The sequence below is a fragment of the Pristiophorus japonicus genome, chromosome 20 (assembly GCF_044704955.1).
Source record: "Pristiophorus japonicus isolate sPriJap1 chromosome 20, sPriJap1.hap1, whole genome shotgun sequence".
In the NCBI taxonomy this organism is placed as follows: Eukaryota; Metazoa; Chordata; class Chondrichthyes; family Pristiophoridae; genus Pristiophorus; species Pristiophorus japonicus.
In genome coordinates this window covers 89,550,651-89,567,815 of record NC_091996.1, presented here as the reverse complement: position 1 = coordinate 89,567,815, position 17,165 = coordinate 89,550,651, and the positions used below count along the sequence as shown (strand labels likewise).

Sequence of the window (17,165 nt, the reverse complement as noted above, 5' to 3'; positions counted from 1 at the left end):
TTGTTTTTAAGGTTGCTCCCTCCCTGCCCGCCCAGGCCTCTCTCCCAGGGCGCTCCGAGGCCGGATGTTCAGCCACTCAGCCGGCCTCGCGCCCCAAGCGTCGTGCGCAACGCCTCCCCCTTAGCACTCCGCCCCACACTCGGGGCCCAGCCGCTGAATTTCGCTGAGTGAGGCGCAAACTGTTCCCGGGCGCAAACTTCACCACCCCGCCGCCATTACCGCCCCGAAATGAGCAGAACCGAAAATCCACCCCTTAATCCTGGCATGATTACAACTGAGTGTGTGTGTGTGTGTGTGTGCGTGTGTGTGCGTGTGTGTGCGCGTGTGTGCGCGTGTGTGCGCGTGTGTGCGCGTGTGTGCGCGTGTGTGCGTGTGTGCGCGTGTGTGCGCGTGTGTGCGTGTGTGTGCGTGTGTGCGCGTGTGTGCGTGTGTGTGCATGTGTGTGTGTGTGCGTGTAACAATTGCTACAGCTATACAAGGTATTGGTGAGGCCACACCTGGAATACTGCGTGCAGTTTTGGTTTCCATATTTACGAAAGGATATACTTGCTTTGGAGGCAGTTCAGAGAAGGTTCACTCGGTTGATTCGGGGATGAGGGAGTTGACTTATGAGGAAAGGTTGAGTAGGTTGGGCCTTGACTCGGGGGGAATTCAGAAGAATGAGAGGTGATCTCATCGAAATGTATAAGATTATGAGGGGGCTCGACAAGGTGGATGCAGAGAGGATGTTTCCACTGATGGGGGAAGACTAGAACTAGGGGGCATAATCTTAGAATAAGGGGCCGCCCATTTAAAACTGAGATGAGGAGGAATTTCTTCCCTCAGAGGGTTGTAAATCTGTGGAATTCTCTACCCCAGAGAGCTGTGGAAGCTGGGACATTGAATATATTTAAGGCGGAGATAGACAGATTTTTGGGCGACAAGGGAGTGACGGGTTATGGGGAGCGGGCGGGGAAGTGGAGCTGAGTCCATGATCAGATCAGCCATGATCTTATTGAATGGTGGAGCAGGCTCGAGGGGCCGAATGGCCCACTCCTGCTCCTATTTCTTATGTTCCTAAGTTCCTATGTCATGTTTAATCTGATGTTTTAACGCGACAAAACGAAAAAGCGCAAGAAAGACGTCCAACAATTACCTATATCGATCTCGTCATAAATGGTCTGCAGATGCTTTTCCTTGGGGCTGGGGGGAGCCGAGCGAGTCACCTTGGGGCAGGGGGGCTTCAGGTTACCGCTGGTGAAGAGACGGAGGGGGATAGGCAAAGAGGCCTGGCTCAGCCGGGGCAGCTCCAGCTTCTGGATGTGCAGGTTCAAGCCGTCCACGCACTTGGAGATCTTGTCCAGGTCGCCGGCGGTGTAGCGCTGGCGGATGCGGGCGGGCTCGGCGCCGGGCCTTCGGTTCACGGCGGGCCGGCGCGAGGGCACCCGGGGGGCCTCCTTGGCCTCGGCGGGCGGCTTGCTCCGGCGCGGGGGCTTGGGCTGGCGGGCGGCCGCCACGGGCCTGCCGTCCGCGCCGGGAACGGGCGTCGCCCCGCCGGCCGGCGCGGGCTCTTCGGCCCGGCGGGGCATCTCGTCCAGCGGGGTCATGACCTCGTGTCGGTCGTCCGGCTTGGGGGGGAGGGGGCCGGCGTCCCCCTCCCCTGCTTGCTCCGGGACGGTGGGGGGCGTTCGAGCGCCGTCCTCTCGCTCCGCCGCCGCCGCCGCCTCGCCTGACTCCTCCGCCACGTCGCAGCGGCTGCCGTTCGCGTCTCGCGCCTCCCCGCCGCCCTCGGGCTCCGCGTCGGTGATGTGCAAGAGGAAGCGGAACGGCCCGGCGCCGCCGTCCTCCGACGAGTCCGACGACGAGGTGCCCGAAGTGCCCGCGCGTCGCCAGACGAGCACCATCCCGGGCCGCTTCGCGTGGCACACGCACGGGCAGCCGGAGGAGCAGCGCCAAGCGGCCTCGCCCTCTTCAGAGGCATCACTGTGTTCCGGCGTCCCCTCCAATCGCAGCCCTGCAAAGACAATGGTCGACGGGTCACTTGTAGGGTCTACATCGCCCCAAACAAACATTGCATTTCTATAGCATCTTTAACAACAACAACTGGATTCATTTACTTGGACCTCCCCTTCCCCGTAACAGACATAGAAAATAGGAGCAGGAGTAGGCCATTCGGCCCTTCGAGCCTGCACCGCCATTCAATATGATCATGGCTGATCCTCTATCTCAACACCATATTCCCCCTTTCTCCCCATACCCCCTGATACCTTTTGTTTCTAGAAATCTATCTATCTCCCTCTTAAATATATTCAGTGACTTGGCCTCCACAGCCTTCTGTGGTAGAGAATTCCACAGGTTCACCGCCCTCTGAGTGAAAACATTTCTCCTCATCTAGGTCCTAAATTTCCTACCCCGTATCCTGAGACTGTGATCCCTTGTTCTAGACTTCCCAGCCCCGGGGGGGGAACATCCTCCCCGCATCCAGTCTGTCCAACCCGGTCAGAATTTTATACCTTTCAATGAGATCCCCTCTCATTCTTCTACACTCTAGTGAATACAGGCCCAGTCGACCCAATCTCTCCCCATACGACAGTCCTGCCATCCCAGGAATCAGTCTGGTGAACCTTCGCTGCACTCCCTCTATGGCAAGTATATCTTTCCCTAGGTAAGGAGACCAAAACTGCACACAACACTCCAGGTGCAGCCTATATAACTGTAGTAAGACCTCGGACCTGTCCCCAGGCCAACCAAATAAATGTAGGAAAAAATATAAGGCCTCCCAAATAAGCTGAATAGAATAGACAATGAGAGTAAAAACAAGACCGAGGAAAATAGATTCACTTGTTTACAGGTTTCCAGAACCCTCGGGACCTGGCCTGTTCCGGATAAGGGATTTTTCCAGACGAGGGGTGGTACAGGGACAGAGCAAGGGGATATCGGGGCTGGCTGGCTTGGGGCTGGGAGTGCGGCAGAGAGATCGTGGTGGGGGGGGGGGGTCAGGCCAGCGATTGCAGGAGTCGGCAGCGAGGAAGGACGTCAATTTGCATGCGCCACCCGGTGGCCGGGAATGGTTCTGGACGAGGGGTGGTTCCGGATAAGGGAGTTCTGGATAGGGGAGTTCTGGATAATGGAGTTCTGGATAAGGGAGGTTCAATCTGTCGTACCTTTAACAACAACAACTTGTATTTATAAATCGTCTTTAATGTAGTGAAACATCCCAAGCCGTTTCACAACAGTGTTATTCGATAAAAATTTGACACCGAGCCACACAAGTAGAAATTAGCGCAGGTGACCAAAAGCTTTGTCAAAGTTGTAGGTTTTAAGGAGCGTCTTGTAGGAGGAGAGCGAGGTAGAGAGGCGGAGAGGTTTAGGGAGGGAGTTTCAGAGCTTGGGACCCAGGCAACAGAAGGCACATCCACCGATGGTGGAGCGATTATAATCAGGGATGCTCAAGGGGGCAGAATTAGAGGAGTGCAGATATCTCGGGGGGGGTGGGGGGAGGGGTTGTGGGGCTGGAGGAGATTACAGAGATAGGGAGGGGGCGAGGGCCATGGAGGGATTTGAAAACAAGGATGAGAATTTTGAAAATCGAGGTGTTGCTAAACTGGGAGCCAATGTAGGTCAGCGAGCACAGGGGGTGATGGGTGAGTGGGTCGCGGTGCGAGTTAGGACACGGGGCAGCGAGCACAGCGGGTGATGGGTGAGCGGGACTCGGTGCGAACTAGGACACGGGGTCAGCGAGCACAGGGGGTGATGGGTGAGCGGGACTCGGTGCGAGTTAGGACACGGGGCAGCGAGCACAGGGGGTGATGGGTGAGCGGGACTCGGTGCGAGTTAGGACACGGGGCAGCGAGCACAGGGGGTGATGGGTGAGCGGGACTCGGTGCGAGTTAGGACACGGGGCAGCGAGCACAGGGGGTGATGGGTGAGCGGGACTCGGTGCGAGTTAGGACACGGGGCAGCGAGCACAGGGGGTGATGGGTGAGCGGGACTCGGTGCGAGTTAGGACACGGGGCAGCGAGCACAGGGGGTGATGGGTGAGCGGGACTCGGTGCGAGTTAGGACATGGGGCAGCGAGCACAGGGGGTGATGGGTGAGCGGGACTCGGTGCGAGTTAGGACACGGGTCAGCGATCACAGGAGGTGATGGGTGAGCGGGGCTCGGTGCGAGTTAGGACACGGGGCAGCGAGCACAGGGGGTGATGGGTGAGCGGGACTCGGTGCGAGTTAGGACATGGGGCAGCGATCACAGGGGGTGATGGGTGAGCGGGACTCGGTGCGAGTTAGGACACGGGTCAGCGATCACAGTGGGTGATGGGTGAGCGGGACTCGGTACGAACTAGGACACGGGTCAGCGATCACAGGGGGTGATGGGTGAGCGGGACTTGGTGCGAGTTAGGACACGGGTCAGCGATCACAGGGGGTGATGAGTGAGCGGGACTCGGTGCAAGTTAGGACACGGGCCAGCCGAGTTTTGGATCACCTCTAGTTTATGTAGGGTAAAAGGTGGGAGGCCAGCCAGGAGTGCGTTGGAATAGTCAAGTCTGGAAGTAACAAAGGCATGGATGAGGGCTTCAGCAGCGGATGAGCTGAGGCAGGGGCGGAGACGGGCGATGTTACGGAGGTGGAAATAGGCGGTCTTAGTTATGCTGTGGATATGGGGTCGAAAGCTCGTTTCAGGGTCCAATATGACACCAAGACTGAGCCAAGCCTGATGCACACAGTTTAGCTCGAGTTAAGTGCCACTTTCCACTGATATTTTCAGACCAAGGTTGCCAACACTGTGGTTCAGTCTCAGACAGAAGTTGGGGAGCTGGTAGAACATAGTAAAGCAATCCCAAGAAGCTTCACAGGAGCGTAATCAGGCAAAATTTGACACCGAGCCACGTAAGGGCAGGTGAGCAAAAGCTTAGTCACAGAGGTAGGGTTTAAAGGAGCGTCTTAAGGAGGAGAGAGAGGTAGAGAGGTTTAGGGAGGGAATTCCAGAGCTTAGAGCCTCGGGAGCTGAAGACAAGACTGCCGATGGTGGCGTGATGGAAATCAGGGATGCGCAAGAGGCCAGAATTGGAGGAGAGCAGAGATCTCGGGTTAGAGAGATAGGGAGGGGGCGAGTTCACAGCCAATGGCGGTTCACAGCCAATGAAGTACTTTTGAAGTGCGGTCCCTGGTGTTACCTAGGCACACGTGGCTGCCCCAGTGTGCGCACAGCAAGCCCCCACAAACCAGCTCAGTGAGCAGGTAACCCGGTGGTGTTGGTTGTGGAGGAATGTCGGTCAGGACACCAGGAGATCCACCCCCGCCCCCCCCCCTCCTCCCCTACTCAGCATCCACAGCCCTCTGGGGCAGAGAATTCCAAAGATTCACCACCCTCTGAGGGAAGAAATTCCTCCTCATCTCAGTCCTAAATGGCCGACCCCTTATCCTGAGACTGTGTGACCCCTGGTTCTAGACTCCCCAGCCCGGGGGAAACATCCTCCCTGCATCTACCCTGTCAAGCCCCCTCAGAATCTTGTATGTTGGATGCATTGGTTGTAATTTGCCAAAATTCCCTAGATTCTGGGGCGGTGCCAGCAGATTGGAAAACTGCAAATGTAACGCCCCTATTTAAAAAAGGAGGCAGACAAAAAGCAGAAACTATAGACCAGTTAGCCTAACATCTGTGGTTGGGAAAATGTTGACCATTATTAAAGAAGCAGTAGCAGGACATTTGGAAAAGCAAAATTCAGTCAGGCAGAGTCAGCATGGCTTTATGAAGGGGAAGTCATGTTTGACAAATTTGCTGGAATTCTTTGAGGATGTAACAAACAGGGTGGATAAAGGGGAACCAGTGGATGTGGTGTATTTGGACTTCCAGAAGGCATTTGACAAGGTGCCACATAAAAGGTTACTGCACAAGATAAAAGTTCACGGGGTTGGGGGTAATATATTAGCATGGATAGAGGATTGCTAACGAACAGAAATCAGAGAGTCAGGATAAATGGTTCATTCTTAGTTGGGCAATCAATAACCAGTGGGGTGCCGCAGGGATCAGTGCTGGGACACCAACTATTTACAATCTATATTAACGACTTGGAACAAGGGACCGAGTGTAACGTAGTTAAGTTTGCTGATGATACAAAGATTGGAGGAAAAGCAGTGTGTGAGGAGGACACAAAAAATCTGCAAAAGGACATGGACAGGCTAAGTGAGCGGGTGAAAATTTGGCAGATGGAGTATAATGTTGGAAAGTGTGAGGTCATGCAATTTGGCAGAAGAAAATCAAAGAGCAAGTTATTATTTAAATGGAGAAAGATTGCAAAGTGCCGCAGTACAGCGGGACCTGGGGGTCCTTGTGCATGAAACACAAAAGGTTCGTTGCACCATCTCCAAGGCAAGTATATCCTTCCTTAGATAAGGAGACCAAAACTGTGCACAGTATCCCAGGTGTTGTCTAAGGGAGTACTGAGGGAGCGCTGCACTGTCGGAGGTGCCGTTATTCGGTTTGGACGTTAAACTCGAGGCCCCGTCTGCTCTCTCAGATGGATGTAAAAGAACCTACTGCAGTATTGGAAGAAGAGCAGGCGAGTTCTCCCCAGTGTCCTTGGCCAACGTTTAGCCCCCAATCAACGTAAAAAGTTGACATTTAAAGTTATGTGAAAGACGGCACCTCCGACAGTGCGGCACTCCCTCAGCACTGCACTGGGAGCGTCGCCATGGATTTAGTTTCGATCGCCCGGATGGGTCGGAGAGGAATTTTCCCAGATTTTTTTCCACCCCCAAATTGGCCGGGGATTTTAAATCTGGTTTTTTGCCTCTTCCAGGAGATCACGTTGGGGTGGAGTGTAGAATGTTTCGGTGCAAGGGGTACGGGACGGACTGGTTGGGCCGGGTGCTCTTAAACTTTCCGCCATTGTTCATGGGTTTATATGTAACCTTCAGGGCTGCTGACTGAGGGCCGGCGCGGACACGATGGGCCGAAATGGCCCCCTTCTGCGCTGTAAGTTTGTGTGTTGCCTTGTGCTCAAGGTCCACGGAGTCAGACTTGAACCTTCTGAGTCAGAGGAGAGTGTGCCCACTGAGCCATTGGCTGACACGCTCTCAGATTGGCCGACCAATCACGGGAGGGGTGGGGGTGTGGGGGGGAACGGACGAGAACGATCGCCTCCGCTTCACGTACCTGTCGAGACTTCCTGGCTCGGCTGCAAGTCGCCGACAGGCGCCTTGGCCGGTTCCAGCGCCAAGCCCCCGCCCCCGCGGTCCGTCACCGCGTCCTGCCGCGGCGCCCACTTCGGCGTGCGCCTGCGCCGGGCTTTCGGCACCGGCAGGGCCCCGTCGGTCGCATCCCGCGCCGACTCCGACCGCTTGAGGCCCTGAGGAGGCGGCTTCCCCTTGGCCGCCGCGCCCGCAGCCTGGCTGAAGAGCTCGCGCATCAGCCGCACGTTGCCGGAGCCGGAGAGGGCCTCGCCGCCAGAGGCTGGCGGCCGGGCGGGGGCCGGGGGCCTGGGCGGCCTCGCCTGGGCGACGCTCCTCGGACCCTCGGCGGAAGGTCCTAGGCTGGCGGAGGGCTGGGTCCCGGCGACGTGGGCCAGCGCGGCGGGTTTCGGTTTCAATGGCGGCTTGGCGGCCTGTTTCGGCATCTCCGTCTCCGTGGGCGCTTTGACCGTTGCCGCCATTTTAATTACAAGTACTTCGCGCCAGCAACCGGCATTTGCCTGCAAACAAAACAAAGCAAAACTGTTAAGTCAGAAAGACTTGCATTTATATAGCGCCTTTCATGACCGTCAGACGCCTCAAAGCGCTTTACAGCCAATGAAGTACTTTTTTTGGGGGGGGTGGAGGAGTGCAGTCACTGTTGTAATGTGGGAAATGCCAACTTGCGCACAGCAAGCTCCCACAGACAGCAATGCGATAATGACCCAGATCAATCTGGTTTTTTTTGTTACGTTGATTGAGGGATAAATATTGGCCCCGGGACACCGGGGAAAATTCCCCCCGCTTCTCTTGAACCGCTGCAGTCCCGTGTGGTGAAGGTGCTCCCACACAGTGCTGACTTTGTCGTGGCGGTTTGGCACAACGGAGTGTCTCGCTGGGCCATTTCAGTGGGGCAGTTAAGAGTCAACCACATTGCTGTGGGTCTGGAGTCACATGTAGGCCCAGACCGGGTAAGGGCAGCAGATTTCCTTCCCTGAAGGACATTAGTGAACCAGATGGGTTTTTAAAACGACAATCCGGTAGTTTTATGGGAGAAGGAGTCGGCCATTCGGCCCCTCGAGCCTGCTCCGCCATTTAATACGATCATGGCTGATCCAAATCATGGACTCAGCTCCACTTCCCCGCCCGCTCCCCATAACCCTTTACTCCCTTATTGGTCTATCTCGGTCTTAAATTTATTCTGACGCTTTTTATTCCAGATTTATTTAATTAACTGAATTTAAATTCCCCAACTGCCGTGGTGGGATTTGAACTCGGGCCTCTGGATCATTAGTGCAGGGTCTGGATTACTAGTCCAGGAACATAACCACTATGCTACCGTACACAGGAAGCTATTGCAAAATCATGGTCACCCTACTCGGTGACAGAAACATAGAAAATAGGTGCAGGAGCAAGCCGTTCGGCCCTTCGAGCCTGCATCACCATTCAATAAGATCATGGCTGATCATTCACCTCAGTACCCCTTTTCCTGCTTTCTCTCCATACCCCTTGATCCCTTTAGCCGCAAGGGCCATATCTAACTCCCTCTTGAATATATCCAATGAACTGGCATCAACAACTCTCTGCGGCTGGGAATTCCACAGGTTAACCACTCTCTGGGTGAAGAAGTTTCTCCTCATCTCGGTCCTAAATGGCTTACCCCTTATCCTTAGACTATGTCCCCTGGTTCTGGACTTCCCCAACATCGGGAACATTCTTCCTGCATCTAACCTGTCTAAACCCGTCAGAATTTTATATGTTTCTACGAGATCCCCTCTCATTCTTCTAAACTCCAGTGAATACAGGCCCAGTCGATCCAGTCTCTTCTCATAAACCCAGGCCCGGATTCAGGGTCTGATGGGCCTGGGGCAAACTGGTCCACATGGGCCGATCGTTAGGTTTGTTCATGATCATTACATGACGTATATTGTTGTGTATCTGCAAAGCATGCAGTCCCATGTTCCGCCACCAGGGAGCGCATCCCCTGAAGTCCCAAGGGATCCCAGCATCCCTTGGGAGCACTGTACATATGCCGGCCTGTTCCTCACTCTGGAGTGTCTTAATAAAGACTGAGGTCACTGTTACTTTAACCTCCCTGTGTGCAGCCTCATCTGTGTGAGGAACACAATATATATGATTCTGATTCGGAGTATGAAAACCTCGCAGCCTGGTTGCTTGACCTTTATGGGTTATTGCTTTTCACCGTGTTATTCATCGAATGAAAGATAAACAGTGCCGTGTGCCACAAGACGCAATACCCACAATGACGATTAGAGACATCACCGCCTTAAGCATGCTCGACAATCAGAGAGTCTCCCAAACGTCACAGTACAGCCAGGCACTGAGAGCGAGATTTCAACAGCTCTCATTATTAAATCCAGACCCGGATTCAGAGCCTGATGGGCCTGGGGGCAAACTGGTTCACATGGGCCGATAGTTCTGTTTGTTCATGGTTATCATATGATGTATATGAATCTGATTCGGAGTATGAAAACGTAGGCCGGTAAGGAAAGCATATATTGTGTATCAAGTCGGTATATATTCTGGACCCGGTAACATCGCAATACTAGATTCCTAGACATGTCTGCAAATTTCTCTCACTAACATGTGAAATAAAACAGGCCAGTACATATTCTGTTCTGTATATCGGTACTTTAGTGTATATAGGTACTTCTGTATATCGGTAGATTAATGTACATAGGTACTTCTGTATATCGGTAGATTAGTGTATATAGGTACTTCTGTATATAGGTACATTAGTGTATATGGGTACATTAGTGTATATAGGTATTTCTGTATATCAGTACATTAGTGTACATAGGTACTTCTGTATATCGGTAGATTAGTGTATATAGGTACTTCTGTATATAGGTACATTAGTGTATATAGGTACTTCTGTATATCAGTACATTAGTGTATATAGGTACTTCTGTATTTCGGTACATTAGTGTAAATAGGGGCCAAGGAGAGGCGAGGGCCCAGGGGCAGCACGGGCCCAGCCCACACTGCGATATGTGCGCGCACTAGGTCCGTGCAGCAGAGCTGGTCTCCAGTCTTCCTGGTTAACCCTTGCCACTGGACCAAGACCTCGCTCTGTCAAGCCCCGTGTGGTGGCTGGTGTGCAACGGTCACCCCACGTTAAAAAAATCCACCCACAGGCATCTTCCATCCTTCAGGATGTAGTTCGGGATCGGAATATTAGGTCCTTCATTGAAACACCTGTGAACTCATCCCTTTTTGGTGTGGAAGCAAGGCATCCTCGACACAAGGGACTGCTTAATACTATACATTAGTATATATAGGTACATTCAGATATTTAGGTACATAAGAATATAAGAAATATGAGCAGGAGCAGGCCATACGGCCTCTTGAGCCTGCTCCGCCATTTAATACGATCATGGCTGATCCGATCATGGACTCAGCTCCACTTCCCTGCCCGTTCCCCATAACCCCTTATTCCCTTATCGGTTAAGAAACTATCTATCTCTGTCTTAAATATATTCAATGTCCCAGCCTCCACAGCTCTCTGAGGCAGAGAATTCCACAGATTTACAACCCTCTGAGAGAAGAAATTCCTCCTCATCTCAGTTTTAAATGGGCGGCCCCTTATTCTAAGATTATGCCCCCTAGTTCTAGTCTCCCCCACCAGTGGAAACATCCTCTCTGCATCCACCTGGTCAAGCCCCCTCATAATCTTATACGTTTCGATAAGATCACCTCTCAAGTTGAATCTCCCTTATCCAGAACTCCCTTATCCAGAACCACCCCTCGTCCAGAACCACTCCCGGCCACCGGGTGGCGCATGCGCAGAACTCCGACATGAACAAATTGAAGTCCTTCCTTGCTGCCGACTCCCGCAATCGCTGGCCTGACCCTGCCATCCCCCGCCCCCCCCGACCCCTCCCCCAATCTCTCTGCCGCACTCCCAGCCTCAAGCCAGCCAGCCCCAATATCACCTTGCTCAGTACCTGTACCATCCAATTTAACGTGACCACCCCTCGTCCGGAAAAAATCCCTTGTCCAGAACAGGCCGGGTCCCAAGAGTTCCGGATAAGAGAGGTTCAACCTGTCAACAAGTGAATTTATTTTCCTCGGTCTTGTTTTTCGTCTCTTATTGTCGATTCTATTCAGCCTATTTGGGAGGCCTCTAAATTTTTTTCCCTACATTTATTCGATGGGCCGATGTTCTTCGGCGAGCCTAGGGCCCTCATTAACCCGGCCGCTATTGCTGCTTCACTAACGGTCGTCAAGGTAAATTCTCATAAGGCCGCACATCACTGAGGTTGTTTAAAAGAGCGTTAAGATATTTGCTGGATTAGTAGGGACTAATAGGTGTCAGCCTTGGGTCGCGCGTCCTCGCCTTGGGGGTCAGAAGGTCGTGGGTTCAAGGTCGCGGGTTCAAGTCCCACTCCAGAGATTGGAGCACAAAAGCTAGGCCCACACTCCCCAGCGCAGTGCCAAGGGAATGCCGCACTGCCGGAGGTGCCGTCTTTCGGACGAGACAACACCGTGCTGCCCTCGCAGGAGGATGTGAAAGATCTCACGGCGCTATCGGAAGAACCACCAAGGGAAGTTCCCCCACCCCACCCCACCTCCCCCCAGTGCCCTGGTCAATATTTATCCCCCCAACCAACAGATTGCGGGTTTTTGTGGCAGCTTGCTGTGCGCAAAATTTGTCTGCCGCGTTTCCTACGCCGGGGCGGGGTCGGGTCGCCGATCAGCCGCGATCCCATTGGATCGGGAGTAGGCTCGAGGGCCTACTCCCGTCGCTATGGCGACGGGTGGCTACGCTTCAAAATAAGTACTCCGTTTGCCGTCAAGCGCTTCGGGGACGACCCGAGGTCACGAAAGGCGCTATAGAAATTCAGGCCCTTTCAACGTGCGCACGAGCGCTGCCACGCAGATCGGCAGAACGTCAGAACGTCAGTGCAGTGAGACGTGACTGCAGCCATTCGCACTTCCCCTCCAGGTGGTTAGAAATACGAAGGAAATGGCTCAGAGAATGTAAAAAGGTGAAGAGGAACAAACCTAGCCGCACAGCATATTCCGTGTGAATCACGCGAGTATCACAATGCATCGCAATTTAAATAGCTCACAGCACAGTCACCAGGGTAAATGTACAGGCAAATTTTCCATGGCGAGACCTTAGAGGATATTCAGCCAAACCAGTCCATGCCGGTGTTTATGCCCCACTCGAGCCTCCTCCAGTCTTTCCTCATCTAAATCTATCAGCATAACCCTCTATTCCCTTCTCCCCCATATGTTTGTCCAGCCTCCCCTTAAATGCATCGATACTATTCGCCTCAACCCCTCCCTGTGGCAGCGAGTTCCACATTCTCACCCCTCTCTGGGTAAAGGAGTTTCCCTTCTGAATTCCCCATTGAATTTATTGGTGACTGTCTTATATTGATGGCCTCTAGTTACGCACTTCCCATCACCCCCTGTGCTCGCTGCCCCGTGTCGTAATTCGCACCGAGTCCCACTCACCCATCACCCCCTGTGCTCGCTGCCCCATGTCCTAACTCGCACCGAGTCCCGCTCACCCATCACCCCCTGTGCTCGCCGCCCCCGTGTCCTAACTCGCACCGAGTTCCGCTCACCCATCACCCCCTGTGCTCGCTGCCCCGTGTCCTAACTCGCACCGAGTCCCACTCACCCATCACCCCCTGTGCTCGCTGACCTACATTGGCTCCCAGTCTGGCAATGCCTCAATTTTAAAATTCTCATCCTGGTTTACAAATCCCTCCATAGCCCTCGCCCCACTCCCTATCTCTGTCTAATTCTGCCCCCTTGAGCATCCCTGATTATAATCGCTCCACCATCAGTGGCCGTGCCTTCTGTTGCCTGGGCCCTAAGCTCTGGAACTCCCTCCCTAAACCTCTCCGCCTCTCTTTCTTCCTTAAAACCTACCTCTTCGACCAAGCTTTTGTTCATCTGCCTTAATTTCTTATTATGTGGCTCGGTGTCAAATATATTTTCTTGTTTTATAATACTCCTGTGAAGTACCTTGGGATGAATTACTACATTAAAGGCGCTATATAAATACAATTTGTTGTTCTTGAATTCCCCATTGGATTTCTGGGTGACTACCTTATATTGACGGCCTCTAGTTATGCTCTTCCCCACAAGTGGAAACACTCTCTCTGTACCCACTCTATCAAAATCTTTCATCATTTTAAAGACCTCTATTAGGTCACCCCTCAGCCTTCTTTCCCCCCCCCCCATGAGAAGAGACCCAGCCTGTTCATCCTTTCCTGATATGTACACCCTCGCATTTCTGGTATCATCCTTGTAAATCTTCTCCGCACCCTCTCCAGTGCCTCTATATCCTTTTTATAATATGGCGACCAGAACTGTACGCAGGGCTCAGAGTGTGGTCTAACCACGGTGCGATACAGGTTTAGCATAACTTCCGTACGCTTCAATTCTATACCTCCAGAAATAAACCCTAGTTCCTGGTTTGCTTTTTTGATGGCCTTGCTCCCACGCTACCTCAGGTGATAGGAACAAGAGGGGCCCTTCGAGCCTGCTCCGCCATCCAATGAGATCACGGCTGGTCTGTACCTCAACTCCATTTCCTGGCCTTTGCTCCATACCCCTTGATACACTTACCCAACAAATAGCTAATCGATCTCACGTGTTGAGCGCTCAAATTGACCCCCAGCCTTACAAGGGACACATTGGTCTTGGAGGGAGTGCAGCGTAGGTTTACCAGAGTGATACCCGGACTCCAAGGGTTAAGTTACGAAGAGAGATTGCACAAACCAGTGCTGTATTCCCTGGAGTTAAGGTGGTTAAGGGGTGATTTGATCGGAGTTTTCAGGCGATTAAGAGGATAAGGTAGATAAGAGAGAAACTATATCAAACACTTTGATTAGATCACTCCACAATCTTCTAAATCTGAGGGAATACAATCCAAGATTATGCAACCTGTCCTCACCACTTAACCTGTTCTCTCAGCCCCGGGTATAATTCATCGAATCAGAGAATGGTTACAGCACAGAAGGAGGCCATTCGGCCCGTCAAGCCCGTGCCGGCTCTCTGCAAGAGCACCTCAGCCAGTCCCACTCCCCCGCCCTTTCCCCTGTAGCCCTGCAATTTTTTTTCTTTCGGGCACTTATCCAACTCCCTCATGGTGGACCTGCGCTGGACACTCTCCAAGGCAGGCTCCAGGGGAATGTACAGCAGGTTTGCTGCTCCAATATGTACCGAGGGGCTGGGTGTGTTGGTTTTGAATCAGATCCATAGATTGCAGGCGGATTTAAATCAACTGCTCGCAGAGGGAAGGGAGGGAGGGAGGAGAGGGGAAGGGAGGGGAGGGGAAGAAAAAAAAAAGACCTTGCATTTATATCGTGCCTTTCACGACCACCGGACGTCTCAAAGCGCTTTACAGCCAATGAAGTACTTTTGGAGTGCAGTCACTGTTGTAATGTGGGAAACGCTGCAGCCAATTTGCGCACAGCAAGCTCCCACACACAGCAGCGTGATAATGACCCGGATAATCTGTTTCTTGGTGTTGATTGAAGGATAAATATTGGCCCCAGGACACCGGGGAGAACTCCCCTGCTCTTCTTTGAAATAGTGGCAGTGGGATCTTTTAGGTCCACCTGAGAGAGCAGACGGGGCCTCGGTTTAACGTCTCATCCGAAAGATGGCACCTCCGACAGTGCGGCGCTCCCTCAGTACTGCCGCTCCGACAGTGCGCCGCCCCCTCAGCACTGCCCCTCCGACAGTGCGGCGCTCCCTCAGCACTGCCGCTCCGACAGTGCGCCGCTCCCTCAGCACTGCCCCTCCGACAGCGCGCCGCTCCCTCAGCACTGCCCCTCCGACAGCGCGCCGCTCCCTCAGCACTGCCCCTCCGACAGCGCGGCGCTCCCTCAGCACTGCCCCTCCGACAGCGCGGCGCTCCCTCAGCACTGCCCCTCCGACAGTGCGGCGCTCCCTCAGCACTGCCCCTCCGACAGTGCGGCGCTCCCTCAGCACTGCCCCTCCGACAGCGCGGCGCTCCCTCAGCACTGCCCCTCAGACAGTGCGGCGCTCCCTCAGCACTGCCCCTCCGACAGCGCGGCGCTCCCTCAGCACTGCCCCTCCGACAGTGCGGCGCTCCCTCAGCACTGCACTGGGAGTTTCAGCCTGGGATTCTGTGCACAAGACCCTGGAGTGGGACTCGAACCCACGATCTTCTGACTCACAGAGTGTGCTACCCACTGAGCACACGGCTGACACTGACAACATTAATTTCAGTCATAGCCCAGGGCATGCAATGGGAGGATGAAATATCTACCGGTTAGGAATCTACTGGTTGCTGACACTCTAATCCAATGGTAAAGGTTCTGGGCAAACCAGTTATACTTGATCAGAAGAACATTTCAATGCAGACCAGGTATGTCACGCTTCATCACTAACACTCGGAATCCAAAAGAATGCAGAAGGTTGTGGGTTCAAGTCCCATTCCAGAGACTCAAGCGCGTAATTCAGGTTGACACTCCCAGTGCAGTACTGAGGCAGCGTCGCACTGTCGGAGGTCCCATCTTTCAGATGAGACGTTAAACCGAGGCCCCGTCTGCTCTCTCGGGTGGACGTAAAAGATCCCATGGCACTATTTCGAAGAAGAGCGGGGGGGAGTTGTTCCTGGTGTCCTGGGGCCAATATTAATCCCTCAATCAACATCACAAAAAAAAACAGATTATCTGGGTCATCATCACATTGCTGTTTGTGGGAACTTGCTGTGCGCAAATTGACTGCTGCGTTTCCCACATTACTGGGGGCATGCATGCACAACTCGTTGAAGGTGACAGGACAGGTTGAGAAAGCAGTTAAGAAGGCTTACGGGATCCTGGGTTTCATAAATAGAGACGGAGAGTACAAAAGTGTGAAAATTATGATGAACCTGTATAAAACACTGGTTCGGCCCCAACTGGAGCATTGTGTCCAATTCTGGGCACCGTACTTTAGGAAGGATGTGAAGGCCTTAGAGAGGGTGCGGAGGAGATTGACGAGGATGGTTCCAGGGATGAGGGACGTCGGTTAAGTGGACAGACTGGAGAAGCCGGGGTTGTTCTCCTTGGAGCAGAGAAGGTTGAGAGGAGATTTGATCAGGAGGGGTCCAGACAGAGTAGACCGAGAGAGACTGTTCCCATTGGCGGAAGGGTCAGGAACCAGAGGGACACAGATTTACGGCGATTGGCAGAAGAACCAAAGGCGACACGAGGATAAACCTTTTTACGCAGCGAGTGGTTAGGATCTGGAATGCGCTGCCTGAGAGGGCGGTGGAGGCAGACTCAATCGCGGCTTTCAAAAGGGAGTTGGATAAGTTCCTGAAGGGGAAAATTGCAGGGTTACGGGGAAAGGGCGGGGGGAGAGTGGGACTGACTGAGGTGCTCTTGCAGAGAGCCGGCACGGGGCTTGACGGGCCCAATGGCCACCTCCTGCGCTGTAACCGTTCTCTGATTCTATGCTTACAATGACTTACTTTTTTGAAGTGCATTCACCGGCTGCAAAGCACTTCTAGAAGGCCCAAATTTGAGAAAGACCCGATACAAGTGGCAGTTCTTGTTATTTTCAAGAGGAATCTGACATAGAAAATAACCTGAGGGGATAATAGGACAATGACACAGGCAGGTGCCGCCCGAGAAACTTCTGACAATGACGATAATTAGCTTCCGAGTGACTTGAGGAGCTCACTACTTCCCCATAGCCGAGAGGCAGCCTTAAAGGGGCAGGCCAGGTTCACAGCTCGGCATTGCCAGGGTGTGCTGCAAGCCGACATGGAGGCCCCATCGCAGGAGATCGGCCGGTCAATCGTAGAAGCTCACGGCACAGACTGAGGCCATTCGGTCCGTCGTGTCCGTTCCGGCCGACAGAGAGAGGCGCCCAGCCGAATGTCGGCTGTGATTACTGGCTCAGTGGGCTATCACGCTCGGCTCCCGAGTCAGAAGGTTGTGGGTTCGTGTCCCACAACAGGGACTTTGAGCAGATAAATCCAGGCCGACACTCGCAGTGCAATGCTGAGGGAGC

At 53.5% G+C, this 17,165-nt stretch overlaps 1 protein-coding gene across 1 annotated transcript in view; it reads right to left on the bottom strand.

The window, feature by feature from the left end:
- LOC139232825 (rho guanine nucleotide exchange factor 15-like) overlaps nucleotides 1-17,165 on the bottom strand; it is a 72,780-nt gene that overhangs the window by 46,548 nt on the left and 9,067 nt on the right. The window contains exons 2-3 of the mRNA XM_070863319.1: nucleotides 7,135-7,669; nucleotides 1,136-1,993 (exon numbers count right to left, since the gene is read on the bottom strand). Coding sequence (XP_070719420.1) covers nucleotides 1,136-1,993; nucleotides 7,135-7,630 — 1,354 coding nt within the window. The 5' untranslated portion in view covers nucleotides 7,631-7,669. The remainder of the gene's footprint in view (nucleotides 1-1,135; nucleotides 1,994-7,134; nucleotides 7,670-17,165) is intronic.